The sequence below is a fragment of the Triturus cristatus genome, chromosome 6 (assembly GCF_964204655.1).
Source record: "Triturus cristatus chromosome 6, aTriCri1.1, whole genome shotgun sequence".
NCBI classification, from domain to species: Eukaryota; Metazoa; Chordata; class Amphibia; order Caudata; family Salamandridae; genus Triturus; species Triturus cristatus.
Window position 1 is genome coordinate 1,402,341,755 of NC_140589.1, and position 18,027 is coordinate 1,402,359,781.

At 42.4% G+C, this 18,027-nt stretch overlaps 1 protein-coding gene across 3 annotated transcripts in view; it reads left to right on the top strand.

Moving 5' to 3' along the window:
• Positions 1–18,027, top strand: part of ECT2L (epithelial cell transforming 2 like) — a 445,514-nt gene that overhangs the window by 156,666 nt on the left and 270,821 nt on the right. For all 3 annotated transcript variants that reach the window (XM_085612467.1, XM_085612469.1, XM_085612468.1), the window contains 2 exons: positions 7,707–7,834; positions 14,959–15,097. In XM_085612467.1, coding sequence (XP_085468593.1) covers positions 7,707–7,834; positions 14,959–15,097 — 267 coding nt within the window. The remainder of the gene's footprint in view (positions 1–7,706; positions 7,835–14,958; positions 15,098–18,027) is intronic.

The following is an 18,027-nucleotide window of genomic DNA, read 5'->3' on the forward strand; positions in this document are numbered from 1 at the left end:
AATCTGTAAACACTCTGGAGCACTGCATTAGCGCATTGGTCCTTGAAGCTTCCCAAGCATGGGAGGAATACATATACACAGCAAAGCATAGTTTAAATTCAGCCACGTCGGGAACAAAAATAACTTAAGAACTACAGAGGTGCTTCAGTTCATTATAAACAGAAATATATAAATAAAAATAAAGCGAATAAAGACAACATAAGCCAACCTTTCCCGGTTTTATAGGGTCGACTCGACACAAGTTCCAATGAGATATAGGTTCCAGTTATGATGAATGAGAGCTAAGATGATATCATATTATGCTCATTCATTAAGGCTACATTGCCATAGCTGCTAATAATCTGCTACTTGTGGCAACATTTACAGGGATATATAAAAGTCTCCAAACATAAACAAGGTCTCATATTTCATAGGGGGTCTGGGTCCAGTTTTTTTCTCAAGTGTGTGTGTAGCACTAGGGTTTTGCTGTGGGTCCGACATACTACATCTGAGCGTTATTTTCTCCGGGGTCTGGCACCTCCGATGCATTGCAGTGCACCTCTTGGCCAATACGGGTACGAGGTCTATAAACCTGTTGCCAACCTTCTTGCAATAGGGTCTGTCAGAATCCCACGGCAGACATGTCTGAGGAGTATGAAGTACAAACCTATTCAGGAGACTTGTGGATACTTTATCTAACTTGCCGTAAGTCTGGCACCAACAATTATGCATATCGGACTTAAGCAACCCAGGAAAAGTTTCGCCCTAGTGTCATTGGAACCAAGCTGAACCCGGCTGATACGCCCATAATTAGTGCGAAATCGGTCCTGGGTTACTTGTGTTCTGGTTCAGGGAGGACCTGGCTTGGCAATTCGGGCTTGACTGTTCCCATGAGAAATAGGGGCAAGACTGATTTGCATATGGCTGGGTACAACCTGAGGTGGCATGGTGAGCAAAAGGACGATGGGTTGGAGTGGTACCCGTGCTATTGCCAGTGGTTAAACGTATTGCAAGCAGACTCCCATCACCTTTTATTTGTTTCATGTACCACCCTAAGTTGCATGGGTATGCTGAGACGTGGCTCCCATGCTCACTGTGTCACTGGAACCAGGCTGTACCCTACTGACGAGCTCATAACTAGGGCAGAAACAGTCCTTAGTTGCTTACATTCCAGTTCAGGGAGGACCTAGATTGACAGTTCGGGCTGGACTAGTCTCATGTGGAACAGGGTCAAGACTGATTTGCTTATGTCTCGTTATAAACTGAGGTGGCATTGTGAGCAAAAGAACAATAGGCTGGAGTGCTACCCCAAGCTATTGCCAGTGGTTAGACTTACTGCAACTAGCCTCCCATCACCTTTTGTGTGATATTCTGAAGGTAACCTGCTACGGATTCTGTTTTTCAGAATTGGACACTTCTTTTAGTAGAGATTCTCTGGATCTCAAATGAGTGCCTGCCATTGGCTCCTTTGAACTTCACAGTAGCCCCTTCAGTCACATGTTTTATTGGTTTGGCTCAAACTTTCTTTCTAGGCCTGACTGTTTTTCTTTGTTTATAAGATGGAATGATGTTCTACTCTATTTACACATCACACCTGTGATACTTTATGTAAATGCAAACAGTGATAACTGACTGCACCTCCTTGTATTGCTTCTAACATAAAGTTTTATCCCAGATAGGGCTTTACTGTTTTAGAAGCACACCTAGCAGGTATGCAGAAAATACAAGTTGGCAATCTTTGCTTGTTGCACTATACTTCACTGTAGTCATTTCTTCATGTAGCAGTTGGGGAGATAAGGTTTCTCAAAGTAGGCAAGCTTAAAACCTGTTTTTCACCTAACAAGTAATCTCAAAGTCCATATTTCTGAATACTATCTCAGGGGCTTCTTTCTTGCTGTCACTGATGAAGCTGTTTCCATATGTTATCTAAGTTTCTCCCGAGTTCCAAGCAAATTTAAATGTTCAAATAGAGTACATCATGTAAGATAATCCTTGTTTCTTCTGCAAAGTCCACAGCAGTAACACTGGCTGTGTTCCTTCCATTTCATCATTAGGGTGAAAGGAGATTCCATGCCTTTCCCGTCAAGATAGGACTTGTTACCTGACGTCCCCATGGCTTGCAAACTTAACCTTGTCCCTTATGTTTTGCATGCTGGTTATGACTGACTCATACAGGTCTCACCAGTGGCTATGTGTGCCCAAGGAATACGGTAGAGTAGTTAATTTCTTTAAAAAGAAAGCAGGCCACAGTCTTTATGATCTAAGAGGACAACTGATCCACTATCTTTGTTGTAGGAGGGTTTGGTATTGGTGGGTCATCAGCTTTCTGAGCCCAAGACCACCGGTGGCGTTGAGTGGGTTGTATGTAAAACAGTCTTTTAGATACTTCTGGTACTGCCTTAAAGAACGTGTGAGCTCAGGCTCTTATCTGTATGGGGTTGCTGTGTGTATTACACGAGGACAGTGGTTTAAGAACCTCTACTTTGCTTCTGTTTAGATGTTTGTCTACTTTCATGTGAATCATAAAATGTGTCTGCATAATTTCTTTATCAGTTCCTCTTTAGAGGTTACAGAACCCACCACAAGTTAGGTTTTCAAAGCCCCTTCTCTTTTGTCTGTATATCACAAAGTTGTGTATTTGGGTAGTCTTTCCATTAGGTTTAGAGCCATAAATTGGGCAGTGGGGAGTATAATGCATCATTGTCTAGTAGATTGTACTCTGTATTAAAAAGTGTTGTCGCCTTGTAGTTTTGGTTTTCTTCTGGTGCCAAGGAAGGATCCACATTTATATAGAGACATGCCTATATTGATGTTTTGTGGTTAATTGGGCTACCTACACAACTTTATTTGGATTGAGTGATATTGAATGATAATATCTGCCATTTCTCCTTGGTTGGTTCTTTATCTTGAAGATCTACCCATACAACTGAAGAAAGTTGGCTGGATGTAGAGTAAGAACAAATAACTCTCAGTAGTTTTCAACTACTCTTACTCTCAATTCCCTATTCTTCATAACTATTTGCTGCCATCCCCCCTCACATGTACTAATGTGCTTATGTTACCTTACAAGAGGAAACTTGAGAAATGGCACACCTTTGTCAGTGCAGCAGAATGTCATTTATTATGTATGTCATGCTTAGGGCTTACTATATGTTTTGTAGAATAATGGCTTTTTAGCAAGAGCCCTCTAGTTTACTGTGGAGATTAAAGTTTACCAAGTTCCTTCTCTACATATTAGGATAACGTTTTTATGAATACTTTAAAACATACCTTTATCGATGTTTCTGTATTCTAATGCCTTCCCATTAACCTTCCCAAACCCCTTGTTGTCCTTGAGGTAAACAAATGATTATCTGGCCATTTTGTTTGTATTGTTGCAAGACAAACTTTTTCTGTACAATGAGATAGCTATGGACAAGTAAAACTCCTTCAAGAAAACTGTAAAATAACATGACCTGCTTTGATTTCAAATGGTGATCAGTGTCTTAGTATTCATGTAGTACTTGCTCATGTATTTTGTCAATTTGTAGCTGCATCTGACTCAGTGGTATTCATTTAGTTGACCCTGGAAAGATTCAAATGAGTGGGTTTGTACTAATCTTCGTAGCGAGTGCCTAGCACTCTGTGCAATCTTTTGAATTATTTGTGTGGAAAGCACTGTCACTACATCTACTGTAATTACTTTGAATAAAGAATGGTTGGTCATTGCAGCATTTAAAACAAAACAGTTTTGATGATATACAACCTTGAAATATATTATGTAGAATTCTTCTCCTGCCTCCAGTCTTAATGTTTCTAGTACATGCTTTCTAAAATAAATTATTTCCTGCCACCATCTGGTATCACGAGGAGATGTGAAATAGAAAAGATATGGGATGATTCCTGCAAATATTATTTCCTTAAAAAGATTTCAGAATATTTGACATGCATGTTGAAGTTAATAGTGGGGATTTCAGCATCCATAACTTCCTCCAAAAATTATTTATAAAGCAGTTTATCTGGTGGCTACAAGGGGTTGTTTATCGGCTGAGTTCCATTTGTTTCTATCATCTTTGTGTTGCAAACAGAAACAACATTTCACCATCTAATGCACAGAAACCTTTGCATTCTTGGATGAACTTGTTAGCCCGAAGCCTCTTCCTCTTTCACCTATTCATCTTAGCACATCCCAATGAATACTCCCAGCACCATATCCAGGCGGTGCCGAGCCAGATCCAGTGGGGTTTACTCTGCGATATGATACCCAGTTGTGCCAGATTTACCCCATTTCTTGAGACAGCCTCCTCCTTCATACACCACTTTTTCTGCTAACATACACAAGTCCATGCCCTTTTTCCAGTCCTCAATATCTGGAGGGTCTTTGGCACCTGGGGCTCTAGCAATGTTACCTAGAGGTGTGCATAGTTTCTGGTATTTTTAGCTTCTATCCCTCCCCATATGTTCAACACACATCTCTTAGCAGAGCCACCCAAACCCACTACCCCCACTTAAGATATGCAATGCATGAGCTCTGTCCATTATATCTGTATTGTAGAACACGTCAACAGGATATGAAAAAAGGTCACAACCCGCAGGCACAAGTTCAATGTATTCCTCCCCATCTCAAATAGGAACTTCCTAGATTAGTAGGAATGATGTGGGATGCAGAGCTGGGTAAGTCGGAACCCTTGTGGGGCCCTCAGTGCCTCATCCCATTCCCCATCATCAAATGTCTCCACATTCCCCATCATCTGCATTTCGATTCACTGTCCAGTCTGACAGCTCGTACCATCTCTTTGGACTTAGAGGCTTTTCAACTTTCCCAGCTGGTTCTCCAGCCTACTCACATCGGGGGACATATTCTTGACCCTTTTTTCACCAATCTGACTGAGGCTAAAATCACTGCGATTACTCCAGTAGAATGGTCTGACCATTTCCTGGTGTCTATCCAGTGTCCCGTGTCAGCGACCACTCCCACTTCTTCAGCTAGACGGGTACCTAGGAGACCTTGGAATAAACTCAGGCTGGAAGATTTTCATCGTCTTCTGTTAGTGGAGCCCCTGGGCCCATCTAACAATGTAGACGAGGGGTATGACCTCTTCTGCTCCTGGCTTACTAGGGCTCTGGACGCTCTGATACCTATTGTATCGACTAAGATCAATCCTCGTGAGTCGAGTCCCTGGTATGATGGGGCCTTACGCGCCTTGAAGGGAGCCAATAGACGGGCGGAGAGGGCTTGGCGGAAGACATATGGGGCCGATTTAAAAGCTGCATATGCCGCGTCCGTCAAGCTCTATCATCGGGCCATATGTCGTGCTCGAGCGGCCTTCTATGCCGAAGAATTCCGGAACAGCACCAACCCGTCAAAGGCCATCTTCAAGGCGGTTAAAGATCTTATGGCTAAGCGGACTACCTCTACAGCCGAGAGTTCTGTTTCCCACTGCGAATCCCTTGCTTCCTATTTCTTGGGAAAAGTCCAAGCTATTTATCGGACATTCCCTAGCATTGGGGTCTCGTCGGGAAGTTCCAATGAGACACCTTGTCAGATCACCCTGCTCTCATTTCCCCCTCTCACCTCGGATGGGTTTGATAAACTTGCTTTGCAAGTTAAATCTGGATCTCCATCCGATCCAGTGAGGCCTGCTCTCTTTCGAGACCAGACCTTTATGGGACGCCCTGTTGTGCGTTCCCTTGTCAACCTCTCCTTGGAGTCGGGGGTAGTTCCAACTAAATGGAAGCAGGCGGTGGTGTCCCCGATTATCAAAAAACTCTACTTGGACCCGTCTAAGCCTGAAAGTTTTCGTCCCATCTCGCTGCTACCCTGGTTGGCAAAGTTGACAGAGGCCCATGTTAATCTGGCCCTGTCAGAACATCTATTCCGGACCAACGCCCTCGACCCCACACAGAATGGCTTCCGTGCTGGTCACAGCACGGAGACCGCTCTTCTTGTGATGGTGGAACATCTGCGTGCAAGGTTGGATGCTGGTCAGACGGCGGCGCTGATATTGTTAGATCTCAGTGCCGCCTTCGACACGGTATCTCACAGCATCCTCCTGCATCGGCTCGAGGAGATTGGTATCAGTGGTTTGGCGCTGCAATGGCTCCGCTCCTTCCTGGACAACCGCTCCTTCTGTGTGGCCATCCCTCCCTTCACGTCCAGTTTCCAGCCTCTGGCCATGGGGGTTCCGCAGGGGTCCTCGCTGAGCCCCACGTTGTTCAACCTTTACGTGAGACCGCTGGCTGATGTCGCGAGGCAGTGGGGCCTAACTTTGGTCTCATATGCCGATGACACTCAGCTGGCGGTTACTCTCAGCGGGGATGTACAACAAGATGCCCCCAGGTTTCAGTCTGGACTGAAGGCGGTGGCTAGCTGGTTGACAGGAAACTGTCTCCAGCTTAATGCCACAAAAACGGAGGTAATGGTTGTCGGGAAGGGAGTAGAGCTATGGGGCGATCAGTGGTGGCCTTCTGAGCTGGGCCCCACTCCGACCTCGGTGTCGGAGGTGAAAAATCTGGGGGTCTGGTTGGACGCTGGCCTTACCTTTGTAGGGCATACCAAAAAAACGGCAGCCGGTTGTTTTGGTCTGTTAAGAGGACTTAGACCAGTTTTTAAATGTTTCGATGCCCCAACCAGGCAGCTTGTAGTCCAGGCAACTATCATCTCTCGTCTGGACTACGCTAGCTCTCTCCTGGCTGGGGCCAACCAGGCTGAGTTAACTCGCCTACAGCGGGTTCAAAATGCTGCGGCTAGAGCCATTGTTGGCCTACCCAGATTTTGCCCGGTGGCGAATGTCCTCCGCTCCCTGCATTGGCTCCCTGTAAGGAAGCGTATTCTTTTTAAGGTCCTTTGTTTGGCCTTTAAAATCTTAAGAGGTATAGGCCCTGAAATCTTGTCCAACTGTATCTCTTTCTATGTCCCCACCCGCAGTCTCCGATCTCAGGGCCAGGCCCTTGCTGTGGTCCCCAGATTTAGACTCAGCCGGATGGGGGGTCGTTCCTTCAGCGTGAAAGCTGCACTAATTTGGAACACCCTCCCAGTTGAAGTCCGTCAGTTAGATGATCTGCTGTCTTTCCGGAGAGCTATTAAAACATTCTTGTTTTAGTTGTCCATTTTAGGTTTTTTTCCCTGTTGTGTTATGTTTCTCCTTGTCTCTGCGCCGGGACGCTCCTTGGCTGGAGTAGCTGTGCGCATAATAAATTAATATAACATAACATAACATAACATTCTTCTCCCACCTCGTCCTGAGATGTCGCATGCTGTCTGGGAGTGTTTTTCATTTTTTTTCAATCACCAGTGACATAGCTTTAATTCTTATGGGTTTGATTAGCAGCCGATCCTCCAGTGGCAAAGATTCCTCCAGATCTGTGCCCTTTGTTATGTGGGAGGCCAGAGCCTATCTGACCTGTAAATAACGGTAAGTTTTTAAATCAACCAACTAGAATTCTCTGCGACATCCTTGAGGGAAATCACATCTGCCCCCGTTCATAGGTCGCCCAGTTTGTAGATACCTTTTAAGCCCCATTTTGCAAAGCCCTCTAGTCTCCCCAGATCTACCAGAGTAGCAAAGCCAGAGTTCCATTTCATAATCTTGTTGAGTATGTGACAAAAGCAATTATCACTTATTCAACCTAGCTCCCTAACCAAATCCAAATCAAAGTTGTATCTGTGAAATTAAGTGATTTACCTGATCAATCTAAGCAATGAGACTGATCTATATTTCTCACTTTTGTGTACATTTCTGCTATAGGGTCAGGGACTGCCCCCAAATATGAGTCTATCAAGACAGTTGCTGGAGGAAAATAAAAATGTCCCAAGTTTTAGCTTGGCACTTGAAAAACAGCTTTTGTCTGCATCAGTGAAGGATTTCCACAAAAGGTAGGTTCTTTGGTGGAGCCATACACCTGGTACTCAAAGTGTAATTATCTTTTTTTGTTACCAGCTGTTTATTTTGACGCTTGATTTGTTTCATATATCTTAAAATAATTTATTTCAGGATGTTTTTGATGTTCCCTATTTCTGGACACCTTTTTCAGTGTTTTCACCTTAATATATCGTAAATTTATTAACACGTATTGAAGCACAGGCTCCCGATATCAAAAATTGCCAGATGGAACTGTAAACATATTACAGTATGGTGACATGTATTGATTTTGTAAAGTTAGTTAGGCATAAAATCTAATTAAATGTATTAGCATGGTTAAGCTGCAGGGATGACATGTTGGTCCATGTCAAGTGTGAGTAACTCATCCAGACGTGTGTTTTTTCTTCACATTATGGGATTTGTAGTTCTGCGTTTTTTTGTTATTTTTTTACTATTCTTTGCTTGCTTCTCATGTATCCACTGCACCCTACGATAATATATATGTAAATAGGCTCCCCCTGCTGTAAAGAATATCAAAGGCCAGTTATTACGTCATAGACTGAAATGCATGATACATGGTGGGTAGGTTGGTAGGTTAGTGGTCTAGTGTTTCAGCACCTTAGTAAGAATATCCTGTCCCTTAAGCTTCTACTTCCAGGTCAGCGAGGGTTCTTTTACACCAGAAGGTGGGCATGGTAATTCACTTGCTCACTGCCTGGCAAAAGTGCACTTTGCTCTGACTTTACTGCTTAAGTTCGACATTTGGCATTTCCATACCACATGTTTGTTTTCAATTTGTTGGTTCATTGTTCCTCCTACTTTAGTTAGGAAGTTAGTTTATCCAAGTACCTGTTGCTTTTACTTTGTTGTTGGGAATGTCTCTTGGCCTTCTGCAGCAATTGTCACACCCTCATTGGCGGAAGTACTGGTTTGAGTATCACCCTTTGGGAAAATGTCACTACTGTTATTTCCTCATGTTGTGGAACATTCATCTGTGATTATCACCTTTCCTATCAAGGACTACTTCTTAATCGCCATCCATCACAAAGGTGATCTCCAACCAATGGCCAATTAGTGGAGACCTGAAGGAAAGTTGGAGCAGCTGTGCTCTCTCTTTGTCTTCCTCATTCTCCCTTTGTTGCCCACTATGACAGTGCGCGGAAGGGCTGGGTTCACATTAACTTATCGGTCTATCAACAGTATCTGTCCCTTGTAAATTGATCATACTGAGGTAGGCTGTTTCCGGCTCTGAATGAAGTAAAATGTAGCATTTCTTCGCCCATGCCATCTCTGAGCTTTGTCAGCTGCAGGATAGCTGCCTGGTCTAACCTGGCTGTTAAATACTCTCTGATGGCACTGAAACACTTTCATTTTCTTATCTTTTCTGGTGCTAGTCTGGAAATGGGAGCAGTTTATTCCTTTTACACACCTGTCCACCTTTTTTTCTTTTCTTGCCTCCTTCTGTCAGAATTCTCTCCCATTTCTTCATTTTGGTTAGTCTTAATAATGAGGTAAAACTCAATTGTAGCTTAAGAGAGGATTTAGCACTTATTTTAATCCTATAACAGTTGTTCACCTAGATGTGGCCTTCTTCTGCATCCAGTCAAAGTTTCAATCCAGACTGTTTAGCAATGAAGAGGACTAGGTCATCAGGTTCCGCACACCATTTAGGGATCATATCACTTTGATTTGTTTTCAATCCCTGTTCTGTAGGTCACTATCATATTCTCTTTGATTGCTAATCACACTTTTGACATTACCAGCAAAACTGGGAACATATCACAATCAGCATGCAATATAGTTTTATATCCACAGGTTCGTCACATCAGTTAGTTCGTTTCCACTCAAGTTGGCTACAGTACATTAATACCCGCAGTATTCAACATGTGGTAGCTTCCGATCGTGTTTGCTTTATAAACATGTAATCTAACATCTTAGTAACTATTGAGCTGAAGTAGGATTGACCTCTTTGCTGATGAATAATAAGAGCGATTCCTCATTCATTGCTGATGTATACTATCTGGGAGCGGCCGGTGGAGGTTGTGCAACAGGGATCCAAGGTATATGTAGCCCTCAATAAGAAATCAGGTCTTCCTCGCCTGTGCAGGAGGCCCAGACTTAATCTGTCTGTAAAGATGGGAGTGAATATATTATGACATCCCATGTTTTCGCTTCACCCTCTTGTATTACTCCCCTCTTCTCTGTGTTATATAATGCTCTTGCTTTCTGCCTGTTTGGACAGCTCACTGTGGCACATCCTAATTCTGGGGCCAATTGACGATTTCCAGCTCATGGCTATTTGCCGCTCAGCCAGGACAAAAGCTACGTCTGTAAATGCTGTAAATAGATGCTATTGATTCTTTTTGGAGTAATGCATCCGCTATGCAGGTAGTAAAAGTGAATTAATTTAAATCTGTCATTCCTAGATATCTTTAGAGAACTTCTCAGTATTCTCTCCCATTCTGCTTCGTTGATAGGTTTATTTTTGTCCGCTACCCATTTATCATTCAGCGGTTTGAGTGAACATTTAGTTTTTTCAATGAACAATCCGCACATCAACATGACTGCTCTTTGTTTGTTGTGCATAGTACAAATCACTCTCAAACATTGATGTACTGGTGGTTTACTGAGTGCTGATTTCCAAAGTCTATGTGTTTCTGCAGAGGTGGATCTGTGGAGGGTGAAGTGCTCTTTGGGATACAATAGCCTCTCTGTAATTCCCTGAACTTGAAGTGCCTCCCTTAACATACGTCCCTAATAACCTTCAAACCATGTTCTTTCTAGCTATCGATTCCCTTACAGCTCCCTTGATGTGGTGACGTTAATAGGCTAATCAGCGGTAGCTCTGGGGTATATGGTGCTCATGCAGGGATCGTATCCAGCTATATCTGAATGCCCATTTGGATGTCATCCTCTGCAACACTCCTTTTTGGCATCAGTAGAATTTATATCAGCTCTGCAGTGTAAGGTATGTTTGTAGTCTGCCTTTCTTGATACCAAATAATACAGCCCAAAGTCTGTGACGGCTGACCCCCATCAGACACCGGGAGACAAATCTAGGAGGATAGAGACCATTTCCCATGACCATCTCTTAAAAACGTATTATCCGAAGAGTTTGAAGTAATCTAAACATCTAGGCAATGCTCCCTGTGACCGAGATTGTTGTTGGTAGTCAAAAGTTTGTGCTACCTCTCATGGCAGCTAATGCTGGCTTTATATTCCCTTACAAGAGGGCAACGTCCATCCTATAAATCTTGACTCTCAAGAATCTTATTGTGAACTTCCACCTCCCTATACCTCACTTTGAAATGTGGCAACAATTCTGTGTAGTTTGCTTGCAGTTTATTAGATCCTTCCAGCTTGGTCTACCTCTGCTCCAAGGAGCGGAGGCTTCAGCATATCTTCTATAACTTTCTATCCAGCCAGTCAGTGTGAGCTCTCTCTTTTTATGTGCTCCAGCGCTTCAGGATGTGGGCCTCTATAAAAGCTGATGGGCAACATAGGGGAGAAGCCAATGCTTCTTTGCTTCTTTTTCTTGCATTAATGAATAAAATGAGATCGAAGCACTTCACGTTCTTGTTTTACTTTGCATCTGCCATTTTGTCTTTGAGCCCAAACCTTTCTGGTTGAATTCATCTAAATGTATTCATGCTCAGTTCCTCACAATCCCAAAGTCAAACTCCCTTCTGCACTTTGGACTCTGCTTTCTTCTCTCACGGTTCCCTTATAATGGACCCATTCAGTATATTGGACGAGACATTTTTTCCTTTATGGTCACTGAGTTAAATATCAAGCAGTTGATTTTACATGTTCTACTCTTTAGGGCCCAGGAGGGCACTTCTACTTTCTTTATATGTATTTTCCTGTTCTCCAGTGTAATTTCTATCTAATGAGATCAGCGATTTTGGGTGGATTACTGTCCCTCCTGTTACTCTCCAGTGGTGGCCACTGGACTCGCCTTTCTCCTAAAGCTCCATCTATTTGTAGCTATTGTTAGGTCCAAGCTCCTCCTTCTGCCTTTCGAAGGCCCATGCATGCTGTGGATAAATGTAATATCTTCACTATGTGTACTTACCCTTAGTACTGATATTTCAAGTGCTGTTTGTACGGGGACTGTTTGCTGGAACCATGATGTACCATATTTTACGTAGCAAGCAGAGCATATGGCCGTTTTCAGGCCCCTCACAGGACTGCATTTATAATGATGAATCTACAGATAACAGAGCCAGAATGCAGTGCACCTTAATGTGAAACATACTCTGTATACTAAATGAAAACAGAAATGACTGTAAAAATTATTTGCAACCACAAACGAATCCAGGTGATAACTATACATGTCTTTAGTGTGATAAAGCTGTGACTGTGAGTAACCTCCCTCTCTGTTGAACCTGCAAAGGTTCAGAGTCCCAGAAGTGATATTAGCACTCACACTTCCAATTGACTTTGGAGTCTGCTATGAGGCAATGATGGAGTGCTGATTAAAGACTGACCTTCTGTTTCTTTGTATTTTTGGGGAAGGTTCCTTAATCCACCACTTCCTAAACTGTGCCTGTACCTCTCCATCATCATCATCCAGTTTACCTGTTTTTTACTGTCTAGTTTGTCTTTCTGTGCACTACCCCATTGAAATTGGGGTTTTGAGTTGCGGTTGGGAATCCCAACCAAAGAATGTATTTCTTAACAAAAGAACGTATTTGAGAAATACAAAAGAATGTATTGGAGAAAGTTAGATTGAGTGGGATGGATGAGGCTTCCATATTGCACAGTATGTTTTATAAAATGACCAATATAATATTGGCTGGATACAGAAGCATCTAAATGCACATTAAGTGAATACAGTAATAGATGGGTCCATTTGTTTCTTCCCTCTTGTGTGACTAGCATTCTCAAAATGCCAGTATTGGTTTCACATAGTAATAAAAAGGCAGTCTTTCACACACATAGTAATTCCAGTAATGGATTGATTTTGCAACTTCCTTATAGGCCAAACACACTGTAAATAATGGTTACTGACAGAATACAAGAATATATTCACTATGCTAGCCATGGCTTGAATGAACCCCTACAAATGTTTAATAAACCTCTTGCCTGTTGGCTTCTATCATGTTAATTTCCTACATAAACCATAGGTCAGTTTGGTAATTTAAGCTTCCCAAGAGGAAAAAGATAATTGTGGTAACAATTATCTTTCAATATGTAATTAATGAGATGATTTCTTCTTAACCGAGTACACTTTTTTATTGTATATAAAACTGTACAGACACCACGTTTTCATTCTCTCTGTCTGTACCATAAGTACCTTCACAGCCCTGGAATTGTGTGAAGATTATCTAGCTTTTCCAAGAGACCTATATGTACTGTTCTGAAGAACAATATGACAATTAAAATAGCCAGATGCAAATAACACACCGTATCTGTTTCGTTGAATGTCACTACATTTAATACAATGTAATTGACCTGGTATTTATATATTGCAATTGATCACTAAATTGTTTATTACTACATCATCTACACATACAATTTTTCTTTAAAATTCCACTTTACACTGCACACTAAAACTATATACTACTATAATTCTAAATCCAAACCCTAAATCTAACTGAGACCTATTTCAAGCCTTACCCTAACTCTAATCCTAATCGTTAGCCTAAACCTAGCAATCCTCAACCTGAAACTTAAACCTCAACATAAGTCTAATTAATCCAACCACAGCCCTTATCCTTCACCAAACCTGAGCCTTACCCTAATCCTAAAATGTCCATAACCCAGTGGCGTAATACAGACCCCCCCCATCCCCGCGGTGCGGGGGGGCCCCCGAGCTGCAGGGGGGCCCGAGCTGCAGGGGTGCTCCCTCAGCAAGGTACTCTCGTCCGAGAGCTCCTGATAAAATCCGGAGCGGGGGCCCCTCCCTGCACCTTGCAGGGGGGCTTCCTCAAATTTAGTTACGCCACTGCCATAACATTAACGCGGCCTTTTAAAAACTAATCGTAAACCTAACCCTAGGGTTATCCATGAACCTTACATTCACTCGACCCCTGAAAATAACAAGGTCCCTTAACCTGGCTCTATCAATCAACCTAGCCCCCTGACCCTAAACCCTTAAACATGCATTTAGTAGCATAGAGATTTAGCAGTTTCAATTTACTGGATTGTATGTTATGAGGTGCCACATTTGCATAACACCCAATGAGAAAATGCCAAGTAAAGGGAGATACACAATTTTAATTCTAATGTCCCTAGATGATGGATCTAAACCGATTTGACCTTTTAAGTAAACATCTGAACTCAGGTTTCTTGCTGTAACATATCCTTTGTCACCAGCTAGTTTGCACAGGACCCTTAAATATTTAAATCCTAGGCAGAATAATGTAGATCATTATGTATATACCGAGACTCCAGCAATGGAATTAATAGTCATTTTTTTAAACAGAGGAGGCACAGGCAATGCTTGCTCCTTCATGGGTATGTTGAGCAGACTGCTAAATTATTATGTTTTTTTGCCTTACTGCTTCTTTCCTGTCCATCCAGTGCATGAAGCCTTACGGGCTTCAGTAATTTAAAAGAGACACTGTACAAATGTTTGTCCCACAACTACCAGTAAATACATATCTCCCTATTTTTACTGCAAAATCTGGTGCTTGAGTGTTCCCAAATAGAACTTTCTTGCAAGTTAACCCCTTTCTCCTTCACATCCAACCTTCGCATTTCTACATTCCTCGGTTCACCTGACGTCTAAGCATCTCCAGTGTGAACACACTTATGTCAAAGTATGGGAGCAAACCAAGGCTCTCAGCATGCTTACCAGATTCACTTGACTCAGAGCTCTGCTTGGGCCCAGAAGGACCCACGGTAAGTGTAACATGTAGCCGTAATACCATTTTAAAGTACTGATACCTACCACTGCCCCATCATACACCAGTGAGTGAATTTTAACCTTAGGATAATCACAACTGAATTCTACATAAATGCTTTGCAAAGCGAGAAGTTTTAGACTAGTCTGAACAAATAGAAGCTTAATAAATGGAGGCAAAATAGATTGACAAAGGTTAGAAATTAACAATAGTGATATGTTTTCACGGTTCAAATAAAAAACTGTAACATTTGTTATAAAACTGTTCACTTTTTCATTATTATTTAGAAAGACAGTGGCTGGATCTACTTCCTATCCTGTGCTGCCAGCGAGACAATGCCAAAGTGTCCAACAGAAGTATGGGAGTTTATCATCTCCGGGTCAGCTACACCTACTTTTAGTATCTTCAAGAGTTCCAGCATATGAGGTATTGTCTAGGAGAGTCTGTATGCTTGCCTTTAGTAAAATATTTAGGGGATTATTTCGCATATTTAGAGTTTGGTGGATGTAGGACACCTCGCACAAATTGGCCAATGTCCTCTCTGCCCTATTTAGTGGGTATAAACCTGTGTGCACTCTAAATTGGCAGATGACCTGGCCACTCTATGTGGAGTATATACATATGCATACACTTTATATTGGTTGATGTCTTGATAAAGTGTATATCCATGTATACCAGTGTGCATACTAAGTAGGATGGATGGATATCCAACAAACTGTGGCAAATATCCTGCGTCCACCATGATTTAAGTAACCCACATAATGTTTCAATAAACCTTTTGTCGATGTATCTCACACAACTCAATTTGCTGCTTAATTTGAGTTTTTTCTTATCCAGTTGGAGGAAGAAACTCCTGTATCCTTTGTTTTTGTTTTTACGGATGTTCCTTTCAGATGCTTGTTGTTTTGTTCCCCCGTTGTGTCCCTCCTCAACTCTGGACATACCCGTCAAGCAGGGACAGAAACCCTCCAACTTTATTTTGCTTGTCTATCAGATTGATTTTCACAGATATTATGCAGCACACAAGTCAAGTGGCGCACTTGTGAGTAGGGCTAGCTCATTTCAGTGTTACACTGCTTACCTCAGATAGCAGGGAGGAAAGGCGAGTGAAGCATAGTATGAGATGCAGTTGTGACCCTATTTCTATACTGGATGCGGCAGATACGTTCTAACATTGATCTGGAGGGTGCCATGATTGGGTGGCTTGCTCTTGACTTTACAGGAGGGGATTCTAGATAATAATAATAAAAATAAAATGATTTATAAAGTGCCTGGTTACTCCATTTGGAGTGTCCTCGCTTTAATCATGCTAAAACTAGTACTGACCCTTAAGTAGCAGGCTGGACCGGCCTTATGTTTGTCTAAAAAACCAGGTCTTAGGTTTCTTGTGGAAAACTGATTCAGACCCTTCTGGTTTCAGATCTAAAGGCATGCTATTCCACAGTTTAGAGGCCAGCAAGCCAAAGGAACATCCACCCATACTGGCTTTTTTCACCCTGGGAATAACAGTAAACGAGGTCCCAGTAGATCTCAAGCTTCTGCTAGGTTGATAAGACTTTGCCATGGGACGTAAGAATCGGGGTCCCTTGCCATTCACAAATTTGTGGCAAATACACATCGATTTAGAAAACACTCTCTTCCCCCCCAGGAAGCCAGTGTATCGCAACAAGGGTTGACCCAATGGATACTCGCCCTGGGATGTTAAGAAGCAGCCATGCTGCTGCAGTCTGTACTCCCAGGAGTTTTGCCAATCTACCCTGTGAAGTTCGTAGATGGAACGGTAAGTCAAACCCAGAAAGCTGTGACTCTGGACAGTGGGAGTCCAAATTCAGAGCGCAATTTGCGATTCCTTGAATGCAATGCAAGAAGCATTTTCAAAATGCAACTTTGCATTAAGGAATCACAAATTAACATCAACTTCAAGTTGATGTTAATTTGCAAATCCCTAGAAAAATGAACTAAATTGCATTTTTCTAAGTGCATGTGGCGCATAAAGCGCCAAATTTGCACACTTACCTTTTTTGTGGGTGCATCAGGGGGGCCTTAGACCCCCCCAGCACCCTTACAATTGCATTTGCAATTTGCGATTACCTGTTTGGTAAGCGCACATTACGAATGCTTTCCCATTCATTCCTATGGGCCGAGAGACCCATAGGAATGGGCCTCTAGGCCCATAGGAATGAATGGGAAAGCATTCCCTAATAGCGAATCGCAATTTGCAATCCACTATTAGGGAAGATGTAGGAATCCCTATTATTTTTGAGAAACCTGCACGCATAAGGAATTGCGACTCCTAAATAGCGACTCCTTAAAAATTGCTATTAAGGAATCGCAATTCCTTATCTTGATGCATGTGCCCCCTTGTTACTACATTATGCACCTTTATCTACTTACTGCCTCTACTGGTAGAACATCCACATGACAAAGATCAAGATTCCCCCCCCCCCCCTTTTGTGTGTAATTGACACATCCATGCCTATTGTAGGCTTGGTACAAGTGTAAGGAAGTGATGTATCACCTACAGTCCAGACCACATACTTTCTTAATAATTCATACTACACGGATGCCAAGCAAACAAGGGGACTGACCAGCCCACCATGTCATCTAAAGCCCTAGCCTCTGTTCTTCATCTGCTTTTATTAGAGATCCCCACTTGCCTGGCGAGGATCTCTATGCCTTTAATCAGTTCAGTGGTGTGGCAGATACCCTGAAGGCATAGTAGTATGCCAAGTGATGCCATGTCTTTTTGGCCCTTGGCAAACATTTGTATTTTACTAGTAGAAACACACAAAGTGAGAGTTTTGGAGAAACAAAAAAATCAGTAGCTCTGACATAAAGGGAGTTCAGTGGCGGATAGACAGCCATTAAAGGGTTTCCTCTCAAGGAGCAGTTATAGGTTTCACTGCAAGAACTCCACCAATGGGGTGGTGGGAAATGCAAGCCTTGTGAGCGGTCAGTTTTGGTAGATGTCCTGCATCCGCCAACCTCTAATTGACCCAATAAGTCTTGCCATACAAAATTCAATAAAGCTTTCTCTCACCTGAGAACTGCACTAGTTATTTAAACATAAATTGAATAACAAATGTTGTTGGAGAATTTTTAAAGAATTGTGACATTGTTTGGATGATATGCCAGGAGAGAGAGTTCCAGAAAGTTCTCTCATCCTCTTGTGAGGACCAGAGCTCTTAATGTGTATTAGTTGCCCTCAAACAACTGCTTTAGCCTGACACCCAACATTTCAGCTTGTACAGAAAAAGGTAATTCTCTGCGTTCAACTATCTTGACTCTCACTAGGTGGCAAGCGTTCTTTCTTCTACTTAAAAGGGTGGCCACTAGGTTGCCACAGATAGTTTTCT